Raw genomic sequence first — 17,148 nt, 5'->3', positions numbered from 1 at the left:
ATCAAAATACAGTTTATTTGTTTCTTTCTCTAGTTTTAAGTTCCCTGGCCTCGCGTTCAAGCTCCTTCTGTGCGATCCCAGGCCAGATGGGATAAACCATCACCATAAATTATACTAGGTTCAGCCCGTGGTCTCCACCCAGGGGCAGACGTGTGTGTGTGTGTGTGTGTGTGTGTGTGTGAAGGAGAAGTTGTGTGTTGTGTTCATGAGCAAAGATCAGATGGATCGATCTCAGGTCATGTCAGGTCTTTGCTATGATGCAACAATCTACAAATCCTTCTAGATGAGGATTTGGCTGTGTGTAGTATGTGTGTGTGGTGTGTGTGTAGTGTGTGTGGTGAAGTAATGAAGACATCACACAGGAGGCACATTTGTCCTTTTTAATAAACCCCGCCCCTTCTTTTTTTTGTGTTTTTATAGAAAAGAACTCTTTACATTCAGCGTATGGACAAAGCTCAAACAGACTCCACTACTCTGTGCACAGCCATCAAAGCTTCACACTCACATTCACATGAGTCAGTTCAACATGTACAGCAAGAATACAGCAGAAACACAAGAAAGAGAACATATACATTGATTTAAAGCTTTCATAAGTGTGATTGAGTCTCAGAATAGAAACAAACTGCTGCACTTTAAGGTCTTTGGACTTGGCTGCTTGAACTTGCAGATGATTTTGCCGCAAATCTTGAGCGGCTTCAGTTCTGAGTCGTCGCCACACAAAGTTGTTCAAATGTTCACAAAGTCAAAGTGAGCCCTTTACAGCAGAACCATCCAGAGAGAGAAGGACTCTGGGGTGTGTGTGTGCGTGTGTGTGTGTGTCTGGTGTGTGTGCGTGTGTGTTTTTACTGTAAAAAAACAAAGTCTTTTGGGCTCAGAATACAAAAAGTGTAGCATAGCTGTACGACCCCAGGTGTGTGTAGAAATGTCTTCAGTGTGTAAAATGTCCCATCTCAGAGGAGACTGAAATCAAATCTTCTCTTTCCCTTTGGCAGAGGTACTGATACAGTACAAGACACAAGTCTCATGACACAAGTAACTGCAACAACACAATGATAAAGCTCATGACAACAGCATCACTGCCTGATGACACCAGCTGCCACTCAACTCAAGAGTGGCAGCAGTGTGTACGTGTGTGCGTGTGTGTGTGCGTGCATGCGTGTGTTTAGATTCATGTAAGTGCAAACAAAATGAAAACTTGATGGTTTTCAACATCAAACCGCGCGGCGACTTCAGTGCCTCTGCATGTGGAAACATCAAGAACAAACCAAGCCTGTGATGTCACTCTGTGATGTCACTCCTGTATGTTTACATTCACACAAGAGATCCATACAAAATGTGATCGTGACCTCCATAATGTAGAAACTGTGATGTAGCGTTATCTTACAAAATTAAGATAGTGGATAAACACGAGATGTGTGTGTGACATGTGTGTGTGACATGTGTGTGTCTAACCTACATTTCAGTCTGAAATATTCACAACATGCAAACCTGTAGAGTTTCCCTCCAGCATTGTAGCGACTCCATTGGACCTTCAGGCGTCATGTTAGGTGATCTCATCACCACACGCTTCAGCTTCTCATTCTGCTCCAAACCTCAGCACACAGGCGGTATTTGGGTTTTTAGTGGATTTTAGTAGTAAGAGATTCTGTTTTCCTTATTTTCTACTGAGGAAGACAGTACCTGAAATGTGTTTTCACTCAGTGTGATCCTAACTCCAATGATAAATCTCTATCCAACACTTCCTGCCCTCTGACTTGATGATGTGTTGCATGTTGTTACACACGCGTGTACATAAGTGCTTGAGCTTGTTTGGCACGGTGAAACAACCTATCCATACCTCCCTCCAGGTGATCAGTGGATATATATAAATCTTGAGAAATAAAAACAGAACTCTAATTAAGGATCAGTTCACCCAAATGTCAAATCAAACTTTCCCCTCTTCAGGCCTGCAGGTTTTAAATTCATGCTGCCAGTTTTGGATTTAATGAGCCTGGAATGTGAGGCTGCCTCCTCTCACACACACTCTGTCCTGGTTACTGTGAAGGAGCCAACCTAGGGAAGACACTTTCCACTATTCCTTACCTCCATTAATAGGAAACAGGTCCCGATTCAGACGAGTGACAGTGAAGTGGGGAGCGTTCCAAACCTCAGCAAACAAAAAGCAAAAGATGGGGGCGGTCATCGGTGTTTGGGAGGAGGGAAAGTGTGTTTAGAGGATGAAGATGAGGATGACCTTCCTCTTTAATGTATGCAAGCGCCCCAAAAGTAAAACCCAAACCACAGCTGCACACGTTCATAAGACCGGCAGCGTCATACAGTAAAGGGGGAGGAGCCTCTCATCCTTCATATACAGAGGAAGATGGTGAGAATGAGACGTGGTTCTATTTTCTATTAAAGGCAGTGAGGAAGAGTTTATCCACACAAACTGCTGTCTGTGATGAAGGGAAGGCGGGGGTTTGCATGTGTGTGAGTAAATGATGGCTCAGTTCAAAGTGCCTGAGCACTGAGAGTGACTGTAGCAAAGGTCAAAGTGCGTGAAGGTTCACTGCAGCAGAGTGAGAACCCCCGGTGGCTACAAGCAGGACTCCCAGTGTATCTGCAGGTCTGAGCTGTCCAGGAAGTCTGTGGAGAACACACTGTGGGGTGTGTGAGAGCCCAGTGTGGATGTGTCCTCACCTCTCTCCCCTCCCATGGTGAAGTCCAACCAGTCCATGCTGTCCAGGCCCTGCTCCCCTAACCCCAGGCCTGCGGGGGGCTCGGACGCCAAGTCAAAGGTATCCATGGGAGACAGGGGGCGGTCCAGGATGCTGGGGGTGCTCAGCATTTGGCTGTGAAGGTCGTCGATCAAGGTCAGGAGACCCCCGGGCTCCAGGCCCAGGAGGGGCTTCCCGGTCGTGCTCTCCAGGAAGTCCTCCAGGCGTCCACCCGCTGTCCTGCTGAGGAGCTTCTGGTCTGAGGCGACGTCGGCGGCCTGGGCCTCGCCCCCCTGACCGGCCACCTGAGGGGTGTCACATCTGGGCGGGGGAGGGGGGGAGAGCGGCAGCTGCAAGGGGGAGGGGGGATGGGAGCTGGCAGTGAAACAGTCCAGGGAGGGGTCAGGTGTGGGCTTGAAGGTGGAGATCTCTGAGGAGAAACAGGGGAAAGCAGGGGTTCAAACCCAGGGCTCGTTCAACCAAACCTGGAATAACTGAGACTGTGATGCAAACTCACCGCCAGTCTGGAAAATGATGTCAATGAAATCCTCTTCATGCTCTGGATGCTGGGTAGAGACACACACACACACACACACACACACAGGAGTTTGGATCTGGGCTACAGGTAGACTTCACATGAGAAAGTCTGAGGATTCAGACACAAACCTCATCTTGTGCTAACAATACACCGGCCTAAAGAGAACTAAGAAGTCAGTGACCCAGTTAAATGCTTCTATTATGATTACAGAACCCTGAGACACAGGAGGAGCTCCCCTGATTGATCAGATTCCCTGAGGTGTGCAGCAGAGCGTACCTTGTTCTCAGGTGAGGAGGCGGCCGTCTTGATGGAGGCTGGAGACAGAGGACTAAACAAGACGTCCTGGTCCAGACTGGGGTACGCCTGCTAGAGGAGAGGAGAACAACCAGACATTACAAAGGTCGGCTTCAGAGGCTCCTGTGTGTCAGGCTGTGTTTGGTGGGCGTGGCGCTCACAGCAGCAGGAGGAAGAGGAGGAGACGCGGCCTCCCTCACCTCCTGGTCCTGGAGGAGCAGCTGCAGACTGGGCGGGGCTGACAAACACGGAGCGACTCCCTGCTCCGATTGGTCCACAGGTAGCTGAAGCGCCGCCTTCCGTGCCTTCAAATGGACAAACACGAGTGAGGTAAGGACTTGTGTTATGTAGTCACGGTAACATCGCTGTCGTCCGCTTCACTTTACTTCTATCTTCCGTGCTCTAACAGAAGTCTGTGCTCTAACAGCTACAGACAGCAGTGTGTGTGTGTGTGTGTGTGTGTGTGTGTGTGTGTGTGTAATCAGCACCCTGGGCTCTATTCAAAGGAGGAATCTTGACATTGTTCCAGCTGCTGTGTCCCACCTGTCTGCCCTGGATGAGGTATACTGTATCTCTACCTCTCAATTAGCTGAGATGCGTCTCTTCTGTTAGCAGCATCAATCATAGTAACGCAGGATGTCATCAGAGTAATTAGCAGAGGAATAATAACCAGCATCAGGCCAGTGTCACACACACACACACACACACTCTTATCAAGGACGGCTGTCACTGCCTCAAACTGCACACATCATTAATTTCCTCAGCGATTGGACTCACAGGGGCCGTTGGCTCTGACTCTCACTTTGCTCTGTGGCTTAATGGGACATTAACAGAGTGTGTGTTGCTCCGGCTCTGCGGGGCCGGTGGGGACGGAGTTCTGGTTGGAGAGTAAAAGTGGATAATGGGGGATCCATGAAATGCATGAAAGACAGGCTTAGGACGTGTCCGTGTGTGGATTCTGAAGGCTTTTACGGCTTCGGAGAGATGGGACTGCAGCATCGACACCTGCTGATCGCTCCACTGAAGGGAGAGACGTCCTGATGATCGGCCCCAGTGTGACACACGCTTGATGAGATACAGGACGACATACAACATGCTGTGCTACGATTCGCCAGGTCTCCCTCTCCTAACCACACACACACCGCTCACCCCTCTTGCTCAGCTTGTGACCTTTTGCACTGAGAGGAGGAGACAGACTTCATTTGGCAGCTTCTTATAGTTTATAACAGGATAAGCCTCCGTGCTGAAATAGAGCTCACTCCATACCGTAGCCACTATTTAAAGTATTCCCATGGCGTTTACAATCTGGCTGCAAATCACACCTCTATTTTAAACTCACCTTGCTGTTTAGTTTGAGATATTCTCCCTGGTTGGATTGAGGCTCAGTGTGAGGCTGCTGAGGAGGAGGAGGAGGAAGATGAGCCTGGAGCTTGGCCGGAGCAGACTGCAGTCGCTGGGGGAACGTGAACAAATGAAACAATGCAGTGACTGATGTAATATAGGTAAAGAATATGACTCTGGCTGTGTGTTTGAAGTAAACTGACTTGCAGTGGGACGTTGCTCCCTCTGGTCTGAGGAGCTTCAGGTCCCTGCTTCTCCGTCGTCGTGTGAGCGCTCAGTGCAATCAGGAAGTGGTTACCGTTGCTGTCCGTCACCAGAGTCGGGGCTGAGTCCGTCTTCAGGAGATTCAAAGGGAAGGAGGGGGTGGAGCCTGACTGCTGGTACACTGGAGGCACCTGCAGAAACACAGCAGAGAGCAAAGAGCTCACATTAGCAGAGTGCAGAGCCGTCAGAGTGTAGAGCCGTCAGTGGACGCTCCTGTAACTGAAATGAATTCCTAGCTGGTATGAAATGAGTGAGAGGTCATTTGCATTTCCCCCGGACATTTCCTTTCTCAACATCAAACGTGCTGTAACTCATCCCTGACCTGTGGTGAGCGCTGCTGTTGCTGCTGCTGCTGAGCCTGAGCCTGGAGTTTGTGTTGCATCAGCAGTTGTTGCTTGGCCTCTATTAGCTGCTGCTGCTTCAGCTGGATCTTGGTCTGTATGTGGATGTGTTGTTTAGTCTGTAGCTGTCTGGCACGCTGCTGCTCCTGCTTCACCTGCTGCTGTAACAGGGACTTCTGCTGCTTCAGGATAATCTGTTGCTTCAGATGCATCTGCTGTTGCTGTTGCTTTGATTGTTGCTGCTGCTGCTGCTGCTGTTGCTGCTGTTGCTGCAGTTGCAACAGTTGCTGCTGCTGCTGTTTAAACTGCTGTTTGTGGGACTTCTTCCTTCTCTGCTGAGAGGGTTTCTGCAGGTTCTGGTGGAGGTTGTGGTTCTGGATTGTGTGTGTCTGGTGCTGGTTGTTGTGTTGCTGTAGCAGCAGCTTCTGGATGGCTTGTTGCTGGGCTAAGTGTAGAGCAGTCTGCTGCAGACTCGGATGTTCATGCTTCTTTGTTTCCATGCTCATCTGCTCTGGATTGATTTGCTGCTGATTGTGATCTCGTGTCTCCTGTGTTTGGGAGCCAGACGGCTGGAATCCCTGAGCTTGTGATGATAGGACAGCTGTTTGAGGCACAACAACCTCTGCTTCAATGACTTCCTGTTTGATGGTGACCTTGGTAACATCTGTCTCCAGTGAGAGAGAAGATGACGGAGAGGGCAGTGGAGGATGAGGAGATGATAAGAGAGGGGAGCTGGCTTTATCAGGTGGTTCCTCCTTTACTCTTATGAGCACCAGCGACTCTGTCACATGTCCCTGCGCTCTTCCTCCTCCACTCTGTCCGTGCTCCAGCTGCATCCTCAGCACCTCCACCAGCCTCTGTTTCTGCACCAGCATCCTGGTCAGCTCTTCTATCTGCTTATCCTTCTCCTGCAGCATCTTGTCTTTGTCCAGCATGGTGACTGCACGACCCGAGCAAGTTACAGAGAACTCACAGGGGGAAGAGCAGGGGCGCTCCTCTTTAACGTGTGCGGTGAGGTGGGGTGCTGAGGATGGCTGAAGGCTGAGCGGGGTCAGAGGTGAACTCATCTACAGAGAGAGAAGGAGAGAGACATTATTAACAGGTTCAAATGTTTGGCATTATTTGCGTTATTAACAAATCCTATAGAAAGGAAACCTCATTGATCTCCATCGCCGTCTGAGGAGCTGAAGCCCGATCCACTTAATGTCTTCATGCCATCACCGCTCTAAGGGCCTGGCATTAAAACCTGAACTCTGTAGGATCAGACCATCAGGTTCAGGGTCATCATCTGGATCCTGCCTGCATCTGGATTGGATTCCAGTGGCTGTGACTTTATTAAACATTATGAAAGACCGCAGGGGGTCGTTCATAAAACATTGTGCCAGATTTAGCGCGTCATTAAGGGCAAACTGTTGCTGCCGTCTTTTAGTGTTTGGCCTTGAGGGAGCCGTTACCATGGCGTCTCCTATTTTCCATTACAGGTAAGTCATTCATAAAAACACACACAAGTCATGCAAAAATAAATCATCAGTGTGTTCGGCTCACATATGTTAGGGATCAATCAAAATGACATCTGAGATGATTCAGCTGATTGATCCATTTATGTATTGGACCTATTCTGCTTGCACACTGTAACACCTCTGTGTTCCACATGCAGCAGCTCAATAACCAGCCCCATTCTCAACCTGGTTCACCCCGTATGGGTTAATTAAAGCCAGGGAAGCTTTCTGAACTCCTCTGTGACATCACCTGGTGGCTCATGAGCGCCATGAAGAGCAGAGAGGCGGCTGTAAACACATTGAGGGGGAGTAATCTAAGGTTATCTAAGGTTATCTAAGGTTAACTCAACACGTCACGCCCGATGAAACCCACCGATTCTCCAAAAGTGTCGGCGTTACTGCTGGTCTCCTCTGGGCTCATGGCAGCTGGCGAGCGGTCAGAGGGGGCGGGGGAGACGGGCGGGGAGGAGGCAGGGCCGTTGAAGGTCATGAGCTGCTGTGGAGCGGCGGCACTGCTGCCCACATCAGCTTCAGAGATGTTTAAGAAAGATGGAATGTGATGTTAGATAGAAGATCCAAAACAATAGATAAAGTTTAAATACAGTTTCTTTTTTACATTTTATCAGCAAAGATATGATTGACGTACAAGTGGGAGGAGTCTGACGCCAGCCGACACAGATGTAAGATGAGTGTGTTGGTAAATGGTTGTAGGTGAGATCTGCACTAACCTGAGTGGGGTCGGTGGCATCCAAACTGCTGCTGTGGCTGTGATGAGCTGTTGTTGTTGTTGATGTTGGTGGGGGTTGTGGTGGCGATTGCAGCAGTTTTGGAGAGTTTCCCTGCTCCTTCGGCCCCTGGCCCTGTGGCGCCCCCCGCTGTAGGAGCGCCGGTAGTGGCACCTCCTCCATTCAGCTCCCAATAGTTCCTCAACCTTTCAATGAGGTCGTTTTTGGTGCCAGACACCGGCAAGCCCCTCTGCTTCAGCTCCGACTTCAGCTCTGCCACCTGACAGAGGAGGAAGGAGCAGAACGCCAGATTGAGATTGAATGACAAAAGAACGTGGAGACAAATAGGTGAGAATAAAGGGAGGACAAATATAGAGAGCAACATCAGAAAGGATCAAAGGAAAGAAGAAGAAAGAAAACAAAACAAGACAAGAGCGATCTATCACTGCCTCGCTCTGTCGGCCGGGAACTCAAAGGCAATCTTTCAACGTCACACCTTTGTTAGAATCTTTTACATAAGTCACCTCCCGCTCACTGTTTCTCCACCGAGCCGACAGCTGCAGACAGTGGGAAGAGACGCGGCTCTGCGCTGGGCTGATTGCATTTTAAAGACTGAATAGTTTGTGGGAGGTTCAGTGTGACAGCAGCACCGACGCAGCTCATATCACATGAAGCAGACGCATCAGAGGGGCCAAGGGGGGCCGACCAAGGCTGATCTCATTTTCTTGTGGGTACAGACCCGACTGATGCCTTGTCTCCTCTGATCAACTTCAAGGGAAATGAACTTGTATTTCCTGTATACGAGATATCTACTATAAGACATTAACAACAAAACTATTTGCCATTTTGCCGCCCTTAAGTGACAAACAACACCTCCACTCAATCACTCATCCCAACCTTTTCTTGACTGAATACTTTTCTATTCAAATATTTGCATCAGAAACGTTTGAGTGTCACTTTCACACTGTGATTCTCTGCTCGCTGACATGATTACATTGGAATCTGAACGTTGACGTTTTGAGCTCTCGTTGCATGTTTGTTATTTCTATGACGATGTTGATTGAACCTTGAGATCATGAGCTTCACACACATGCCCTATACTGTAGTGGACTCTATAGATGTCACCCATGTGTATGTTTTTATCCTGAAGTTGTGCTGAAACGTGGCTAGATCCTAAACTAATCATTGTGTTGTTGTTGTGCGTCTAACCTTCATTTCTTCCAGGTTTGTGGGTAGAGACAGCAGTTTGGTCCCGCCTGCAGATGCGGCGCTTTGACAGCTCTGGTTGTCCCGATTAGAGGGGGCAGCTGAGAGGGCAGCAGCAGCAGCAGCCGGCTTAGGTGAGGACACGGTGGCGGTGCTGCTGGAGGAGGAAGAGCCCAGCTGCTGATCCATGTGTGGTCTTTGGGAGAGAAAGACAAATAGAAGCAACATGAGACGACGTTGCGGTTACCTCATATTACTGGGGGTATCTCTCGGAATACCTTTGCAGGATCAAAATATCAAAAGGTTTCAAAGGAAAGTGAGCTCAGACTTTTGTGGTTTTAGTCAGTGAGTGTGTCTCAAAGGAGCTAAAAGGAAATCCATCACAAGGAAACCAAAACACAACACCGCCTGACCAGCTCCTACCTGGACAACCAAGTGAACACTGAACTGCTCAGACAGAAGAATAGCAAGGAGTCATTCTGTGACTGCTTTAGATGCTGGATACTATCATTTGGATTTGAAAAAGGAGGTCTGGGCTTAATGTGTTTGAAGAGAGAAAGCTTCATTTAAAGAGTTCCTGGCTGAATCCTAATGTGAAGCAGCCGGCACTGAATTAAGACGCCACAGCATTAATGGCACCTTCATTAGTTCCACCTGCTACCCTGGGTTTAATGTATGTCTGACAAGTTGCCGCGTCATAGAGGGACTGACTTGGGCGGTGCAGGCAGGATGGTGTGGTAGTTGTAGTGCTGCTGCTGCTGCTGACTGAGGATCTGCAGCTGCAGGAAGAGCTGCTGCTGCTGGAGGATCTTAGCGTAGGATGAATCCAGCTGAGGAGGAGGCTCTTTGTCTCCTTTCTGGTCAGGAGGGATGTATTGATGATACTTTAACTTCTTTATCTGAAAGGTAGCAACCATGGAATCAGTTTACACGTTTATATTGGGATATAAAATAGAAGTGGGAGTGAGTGAACACACCTTAGGCTTGTTGTCTTTGGTTTTCTTTGGTCTCTGGGCACAGTGAGGTTTAGACTGGAGCTGGAGGGAGGAGAGGTGCTGCTGGTCAGTGTGTACTCAACACTCTGAAACAAAGATATACAAGAGACAGCAAGAGAACAGGGAGATAAGTGCCTTACCTTGGCCTGTGTGACGGGTCCAGGTCTGATGGCAGACAGTGCTGCAGTCCCATTGGTCAGATTCAATGAAGAGGGGGATCCAGAGACCGGTGGGAGAGGAAGAGCAGGAGGAGGAACCTGAGGAGAGATGAAACTATATGGTGAGGTTGATCACTAGAGTGTTACAACTCTGGTAGAGTGCCACTCTGCAACTGAAGGGACCAAATGATGTTGCCATGACAGCTTTATGACTTTTGTATGAACTGCAAGTAGGAAGTGACGGATTACTTTAACTACATCATGTTTTAGACTTGCTGTACTTTATTTACTTTTTATCCCGGCTCCATTTCAGGAGACTTGTTGTGGAATGTTCAGGAACTTAGAACAAATTGTGGCTCCTTGTGCCTTGAGTTACAAGGCAGTATTTACTTCTGTGTATCTCACTCAGATTTGAGCCTTAATATGCATGTAAAGTGTGATTTGCAGTTAGGCGCATAAGTAAAAGTGCTCCGTGCGCACAAACACACCCTTGGCTCCACGGTTTAATCAGCTAAGTGCTAATGGGTTCCTTAAGAGCCAGGAAACTGCAAACAGACACTTGATGTGAGCAGCAGTTTGTCAAACTGTCCCCACTCCCTGTGTGTGTTGTGTGTTTGTACCTGTGCTGGTGATGGGGTGACGCTCCCAGCCAGTGTGTCTGTGGGGGACGGCAGAGGGACCAGACCAAGAGGAGACTCCTGCTCCACTGGCTGCTCCGGGGACAGACTGTCGTTACTGTCCTCATCAAAGGAAGAGTTATCGCCCGAGGCCTTTGGGAACTGTGTGTCTGAGAGGGAGAGAGAGAGAGAGAGAGAGAGAGAGAGAGAGAGAGAGAGAGAGAGAGAGAGAGAGGAGCATTACAGCACTAACACTGGTGTTGTTGCCATGTGAGAGAGGGAGATGTATGAAGAACAGAGTGAGCTTGTCCTCCTCCTTCTTACCTATGCAAACACACACACACACACACACACACACACACACACACTGACATAGGAAACAGGTGCAGCTTCCTCCCTCCTTGCCTGTACACTGTGTGTGTGTCGCTTGATGCTCCCAGTCTGGTTCAGGTCTTTACACTTTATCTTACACATTCTGTCCTCATCACCTACTCTGTTTATATATTTCTCTTTTCTTCTCTCTTCCGTGTCTTTCTTCTGATCTCGCTGGATTCATTTGCAAACTCCAATTAAACCTCACTGTGAGCTTTTTACGGCGGCTAAGACACCGGATTCCTCCCTCGGTTCCTCCCGACTGTGAAGCGACACCCTGTGAATCCCACCAGCCAGCATTCTCACCATCTCCTCTGTAGTAGCAAAACACATCCCTGCCTCTCTCTGTGTGTGTGTGTGTGTGTGTCTGACTGACTGCTGGGATTACTGCAGTAGTTTGCACACACAGCAAAGCTTTATCACCGCTGTCTGCTCCACAACTGTCAACCCGTGCATTAATCCCTGCTGGTAATGTGACAAACGCTAAAGAGGCGCCTACATGAGATGCTCCCCCCCCCTGTCTGTGAGCACAACGCTTCTGCCAAAGTCCTGTTGTGACACATGTAGGAGACAACAGGAGACAATGCTAGAAGGCACTCTGAGCGTCCAATTATAATTCCATCTCTCAATTATGATGTTTAATAAAAGAGCATGTATGAAAGAAGAAGCATGTAGCAGTAATAATGCATTAGCCGCAGTGTTAGAGAATCTATATCTATATCTACTAAGACTAACATAATCCCTATTTACATTCATAAGGACATCAAGAGTGCATTATCATTACATTGTGTTATGATAAGTTTCCCCTTTCGGTTTCTACATATTCATTATTATGTGGACCTCTGTGTCTTTATGGGAATTGTGGGAAATAAGTTACCTACACACTGATCTATTATTAGCTGGTGTAGTTATACAGCAGAGAGCGATCCTGGCCATTCATTTAGCATCAGCAGGCGATGATGAAGAGACAACATGGGGCTGATTAAATACCCTCCCATCCAATAATGGGGTGTAATGTGATGTCGCTGCGTCTGTGCTGGATGTGTGTGTGTGTGTGCAGGGCGCATGGGTGTGTATTCCTCTGCATGACCACTCCATGTAACACCGGTGCAGCTACGATACGTGACGCTAATACAATTGTCTTTATTGTGTGGCGGTGACAAAGACAAATAATCCACCGGCGCTGCGCCTTATTGGATCTCTGCTCTCATTCCCTCACACATCAATCAAGCGGGCTGGACTCAGGGTCTCTGATCTCATCATCTAATGTCGGACATAAATAAATAAATCAAAACAAATGTAGATGATTGACAGCGACAATATATGAGCAGTGTGTGTTGTGTCAACGAATGTGTTTTGGTGAATGTCACCGCTCCTTTCTTTGGCTTATTGTTGAGTCACAACTCAAGTGTATAAAAGGGAAACATGCTACACACACACACATACATACACACACTGTACACACAATCCAGCCACTTCAGGATGCTGCAAAATAGTGCTCCCTAAAAACCAATCAACTGCATTCACAAAAATCAGTGGAATCCATGACGACAGAGAGACATTAAGTTAACTTCCTGTCAGAGGAGAGAGGCCGTAAACATACACACACCTAGCTTCACCTGTTTATATATTTAAACACAGACAGATAGCAACGCTTGATGTCATCATCGACGATAAAGACACTTTATTGATCCTGAGGAGGATTCCCAAAGCATGTGCCTGAGTGTGTTGAGCGTGTTTCAGGAGTTTCAATGTGTCCGTGTGTGTGTGTGTGTGTGATGATGAACAGTTCAGGCATCTGAGACAGAACATCAATATGTTCCTGAAAGCCGGAGGAGGCAGAATCCTGTCAGGAGCCACACAGTGTGGGTGTGTTGATACATCACACTTAGAAATTCATACGCAGCCTTGTCCGATGACTCATACACACACACACACATACACACACACACACACACACACAGAGGGACACCTAGTGTAAATATTGAATGCAGTAGGTGGAGACATCAAAGGTGTGTGTAATGGCTCATTCTCCAGTCTGTGATGATTCTGGTGTTTGCTGCTTGTTCTGGCTCTTAAACGTCTCATGGTCACTAAGAGCCTCAGCTTCTATTAATAAGCTCCAAACTGAAGTTCAAAGCATTTCAAGGTAAATTTGTATCTTCTGTATATTTTCATGCGTCGTAATTTAATTCATGCAGATCTAGAAGGACGCAAAATTAAAATGAATCTGTGCGCAAACTGTTTGTTGGAAACCTATGAATAGACCTGCCTGTAATGTAGGTCACCAAGTTTAACAGCTGACGTGTGGAGAGAGTAAACAGCAGATGTGTCAGAAATTAAATAGAGGCTGAAGCCAACTTTGATGAAATGGCTACGGTGGTGCCACTGCCTCTCTGCTGTGACTTCACTGAGCAACCATCAAGTGCTCATAACCTGTTTGAAGATTGAAGGAGTCACAGTTCTAAAGCTTGGACCTCAAATAAAGAGAAAAGCAGGAAGCCATGATGGAACAAACCTGCTGAGGCTGCTTGATCTACAGGTGCTCCTTAAAATGAGACAGTATTTGATAAACAGATCATAATGTATCAGTATACTATAGTATAGGATTGATCATATATTATAATAGGGCTCTGTTTGCTTTGACATCATTAGGATTCAGGGCCAAGAGGATGAATTTCACTCGATATCCAAACTACATTTTCAAGTATAGAAGGATCAAATTCATAATTAATTTGACCAAAGAAGAATCAGTAAACTAAGTGAGTGTGTGTTTGATGTTTGGTGTTTGAGACAGGACACTGACTCCTTGATGGTTGATGCTGGGTTGATGCTTGGTTGAGGCTGGGCCCTATCAAACACTCTAACTGTCTGTTTCCCTGCTGATGTCATGGTAGCACTCACCTATAATGGCCTGTTTGATGCTGGAGTGAACAGGCAGAATGTTTTTGTGGATCAGCTCCATGGGCCCGGGCCGGTGGGAGATCTTATCGTTCAGATCATCGGCCAGTCGCGCCCGCTTCAGCTGCAGCTGCTTGGCCTGCAGTGACGGCTCGGCTGACGTCTCTAGAATCACACGGGAACCAAAGGTTGGGACCGTGGCAGCAGCAGTCAGACGGGGCTGAGGCTGAGCCAGGAGGGATTAGATGTTACTCACCCTCCAGGATGTGCATCCTGATGAGGTCTGATCTCTGAGGGCGACTCTTCATCTTCCTCTTGAGATAGTCCTCTGTCTAGAGAGAGAGAGAGAGAGAGAGAGAGATAAGACACCACCATGTTACTTAATGTTTGCCACCTTGCTCAGATCTCCTCCTCCCATCTCTCTCCTCTTCTCCACTTCCCTCCATTGAGTTCTACCACATGTTTGTTGTGCTGCCAAGGCACTCGTCTTAGTCGTACTTAATCTAACCTCACCCTGTCCCATTCTCCTACAGTCACAGCCATCAGCCCCTCCATCAGCACCTGTGCTACTTCATCTATTGTTTGGCAGACAGTTTATAATGTGATCATAAGAGCTGTGGATGTGCTGGCTCTGGATTGTTTTCGTGTTGTTACTGCATCTTGTCTTGGCTTTGCTGGACACAGCTAGAGGCCAGCCTCATGCTGTTTGGTGGCATACTCACCCGTGCTCGCTCCAAACTCCGTCTCTGTTCATGGAAGGCAGCTGAACTTTTCAATGCTAGGAGAAAAGACAGAGTGAAAGCAGAGGGAGGAGGGAGAGAGGGAGAGAGAGAGAGAGAGAGAGAGAGAGAGCATTGTCAAAGCAGTGTGTCATCTCATGATCACTAAAGAAACATGGAGAGCAAATGAGCTCTGAAGGGCTCCTTGACTCTTGGTTCAGTTTTGTGTGTGAATGAATGAATGAAAGGTTTATTAATAGTTAGGATGAATCCTTTGATTCTTCCTTTGTAACACTCTGAATGCCATCTCAGTGTGGTGAAGGCCTGCTCACACTGCACAGACTCCTATGATTATGAGCCAAGAGTGAACCGTCCGGGCAGAGCTCCCAATAACCCAATCACATCGGGTCAAGATGGAATTCTATTGGAATAAATTCCAAAGGGGTTGCAAGCCAATGGCGTCTTTGTACAGGAAGGGAAGTGTATTCACCAGGACTTCCTCTAGGCCTGTAATTATGCAAAGACCCAGAGATGAGTGGGGCTGGAAACCTGCAAGCTCCCGGGTCGTCACTGATATCAATAAGAGGCATTCTGCTTCTGCTTTGGAAACATTCTGACAGTAAACACAAGGAAATCTTAATGATATAGAATAATCTGACTCAAACTCACTGGAAGGAAGAAAACATTGGTTTGATCTACAGGATGTAAGTCACAGATGTTATCACATGCAGTTTGAACCCAACCACTTTTGTTGGCTCCATTAACACACACACACACACACACACACACACACACAGATCGAGGTTAAACACTCTACACACTCAGTGGGTCACACACACATGTAGGGATTCGCTCAGCTTCCCCGGAGCGAGACTACTGGTACCTGATCAAGCCTCAGTGCACGTCACTGAGCACTGTCACACTGCTGCTACACACTCATTCACCCATCAACACACCCTCCAGGGGGGATGAAGCCGCCTGTCAGTCAGAGAGACGGGGACTGGGCGGTGGGACGCGGCGGGGATAAATGAGCAAGGTGATGGAGGAACTAATAATGGGGAGAAGGAGGGTTAGAAGGGAGGGAGCGAAGAGAGGGATGGGGAGAGTAAGATGGGAGGAAAGGATGGAGCAAACAGACCAAAGGGCAGGGAAGGAGGAAAGAGAGGGAGTAGCTGGATGAGGTCAGAGAGAAAAAGCCATTATCTGCATGAATGGCTGCATCAGGACCTCTCGCAACGCTGCTGAAGCGGAGCGACATCACCAGAGTTTAGAATGTGAGGACATCAAGCAGCATCATTTGTTTTGATGGTGGCTCTTTGCTTTGCATTTAGCTGTGAGCTCAAGCTTTGTTTACCTTTGTGTGCGTCTTGACTTTGTCAGTGCTGAAGTGATGGCTGTCTAATTGTCTCTTTGTGTTTGTGTGACTATCTTCTAAATATCATTTCTCCTGCAGGCCAGCCAATTATAATGCCTTCTATAAACTTATATATACTGTATGTTCATTGATTCTGCAGCCGGGACATTGTCAGTACAAACAGATGGAACAGAATCTACAGTTTGTTCTCTGTTCCATTTCAGGTGCCTCCAAAAGCAAAGGACATAACGCACAACACACAATCAAACATGATCTAAACCCTGCTGTAGTAGTGGGTGGTTGTATAGGGTAACTACTGCTACATTCACTGTGAGATACCCAAGCAAGCTTCCTGGTCCCATGTGGCACATATCAGATACGGGTCGTGAACATATGCAGTAAACTGTAAGCTGAAAAAGAAAACACATAAAAGACAGCATTTCCTTGTAACTTTGACTGATCATAAAATGTGACACTGTAAAATGTCACCCTTCTCCTTTATGTGTGTGTGTGTGTGTGTGTGAATGCTGAGGCAGAAATGAGCTGCAACAAGTGCCGTAAACCTTCTCTTCACACTGAAACTATAAATTATAACGGATCTCAAACATGCAGTGATTAGTTTGCCTCAGTCATGGAAGCTCAACTTTATTTCTGCATGTAAATATAAATGCATATGTGTGTGTGTGTGTGTGTGTGTGTGTGTGTGTGTGTGTGTGTGTGTGTGTGTGTGTGTGTGTGTGTGTGAGGGTTTTTCTTGACAAAAAGCCTGTGAGCGAGTGTATAAATAAAAAGTGAGGTAGGATATCACACTGTGGTCTTATTTTAGCTCTGTCTCAAATGAACCGGGCCTCTAGCAACCAACTCTGCAGCTACACAAACAGCCTTCCAGGCAAACATAGGTATATTAGGAACACACTGATCAAACGGGTGCTGATTGGAATCGTATCCATAACTGTCTCAGTAATGATTATCAGAAGAAACGCTGTGATGTCATCACCTTGATAGAATTGTTTATATACTGTAGCTATTGCGGTTAGTTTAACATTCGGACCTCAGCCACTGCATCTGCAAATAGATACTGGACTTCTAAACAAAATGAAATGCCGATGCAGTCAGGTCGGGCACTGACAC

General features: G+C 47.4%; 1 protein-coding gene across 3 annotated transcripts in view; it reads right to left on the bottom strand.

Annotated features, from left to right (window-relative positions):
* Positions 1-394: 394 nt before the first annotated feature.
* Positions 395-17,148, bottom strand: part of LOC143014266 (myocardin-related transcription factor A-like) — a 30,932-nt gene continuing 14,178 nt past the window's right edge. For 2 of the 3 annotated variants that reach the window (XM_076168078.1, XM_076168077.1), the window contains 17 exons: positions 14,667-14,722; positions 14,201-14,276; positions 13,948-14,109; positions 10,675-10,841; positions 10,037-10,153; positions 9,879-9,938; positions 9,613-9,800; positions 8,905-9,097; positions 7,699-7,975; positions 7,344-7,498; positions 5,453-6,538; positions 5,070-5,261; positions 4,865-4,978; positions 3,687-3,830; positions 3,508-3,597; positions 3,211-3,259; positions 395-3,123 (listed from right to left, as the gene is read on the bottom strand). In XM_076168078.1, the coding sequence (XP_076024193.1) occupies positions 2,573-3,123; positions 3,211-3,259; positions 3,508-3,597; positions 3,687-3,830; positions 4,865-4,978; positions 5,070-5,261; positions 5,453-6,538; positions 7,344-7,498; positions 7,699-7,975; positions 8,905-9,097; positions 9,613-9,800; positions 9,879-9,938; positions 10,037-10,153; positions 10,675-10,841; positions 13,948-14,109; positions 14,201-14,276; positions 14,667-14,722 (3,677 nt within the window). In that variant the 3' untranslated portion in view covers positions 395-2,572. The remainder of the gene's footprint in view (positions 3,124-3,210; positions 3,260-3,507; positions 3,598-3,686; positions 3,831-4,864; positions 4,979-5,069; positions 5,262-5,452; positions 6,539-7,343; positions 7,499-7,698; positions 7,976-8,904; positions 9,098-9,612; positions 9,801-9,878; positions 9,939-10,036; positions 10,154-10,674; positions 10,842-13,947; positions 14,110-14,200; positions 14,277-14,666; positions 14,723-17,148) is intronic. The other variant, XM_076168079.1, reaches the window with a different exon arrangement.

Source organism: Genypterus blacodes, unplaced genomic scaffold (genome assembly GCF_046128005.1).
Source record: "Genypterus blacodes isolate CSIRO-AG114 ecotype Tasmania unplaced genomic scaffold, CSIRO-AGI_Gbla_v1 ptg000186l_1, whole genome shotgun sequence".
NCBI classification, from domain to species: Eukaryota; Metazoa; Chordata; class Actinopteri; order Ophidiiformes; family Ophidiidae; genus Genypterus; species Genypterus blacodes.
This window is presented reverse-complemented; position numbering and strand designations above follow the sequence as displayed.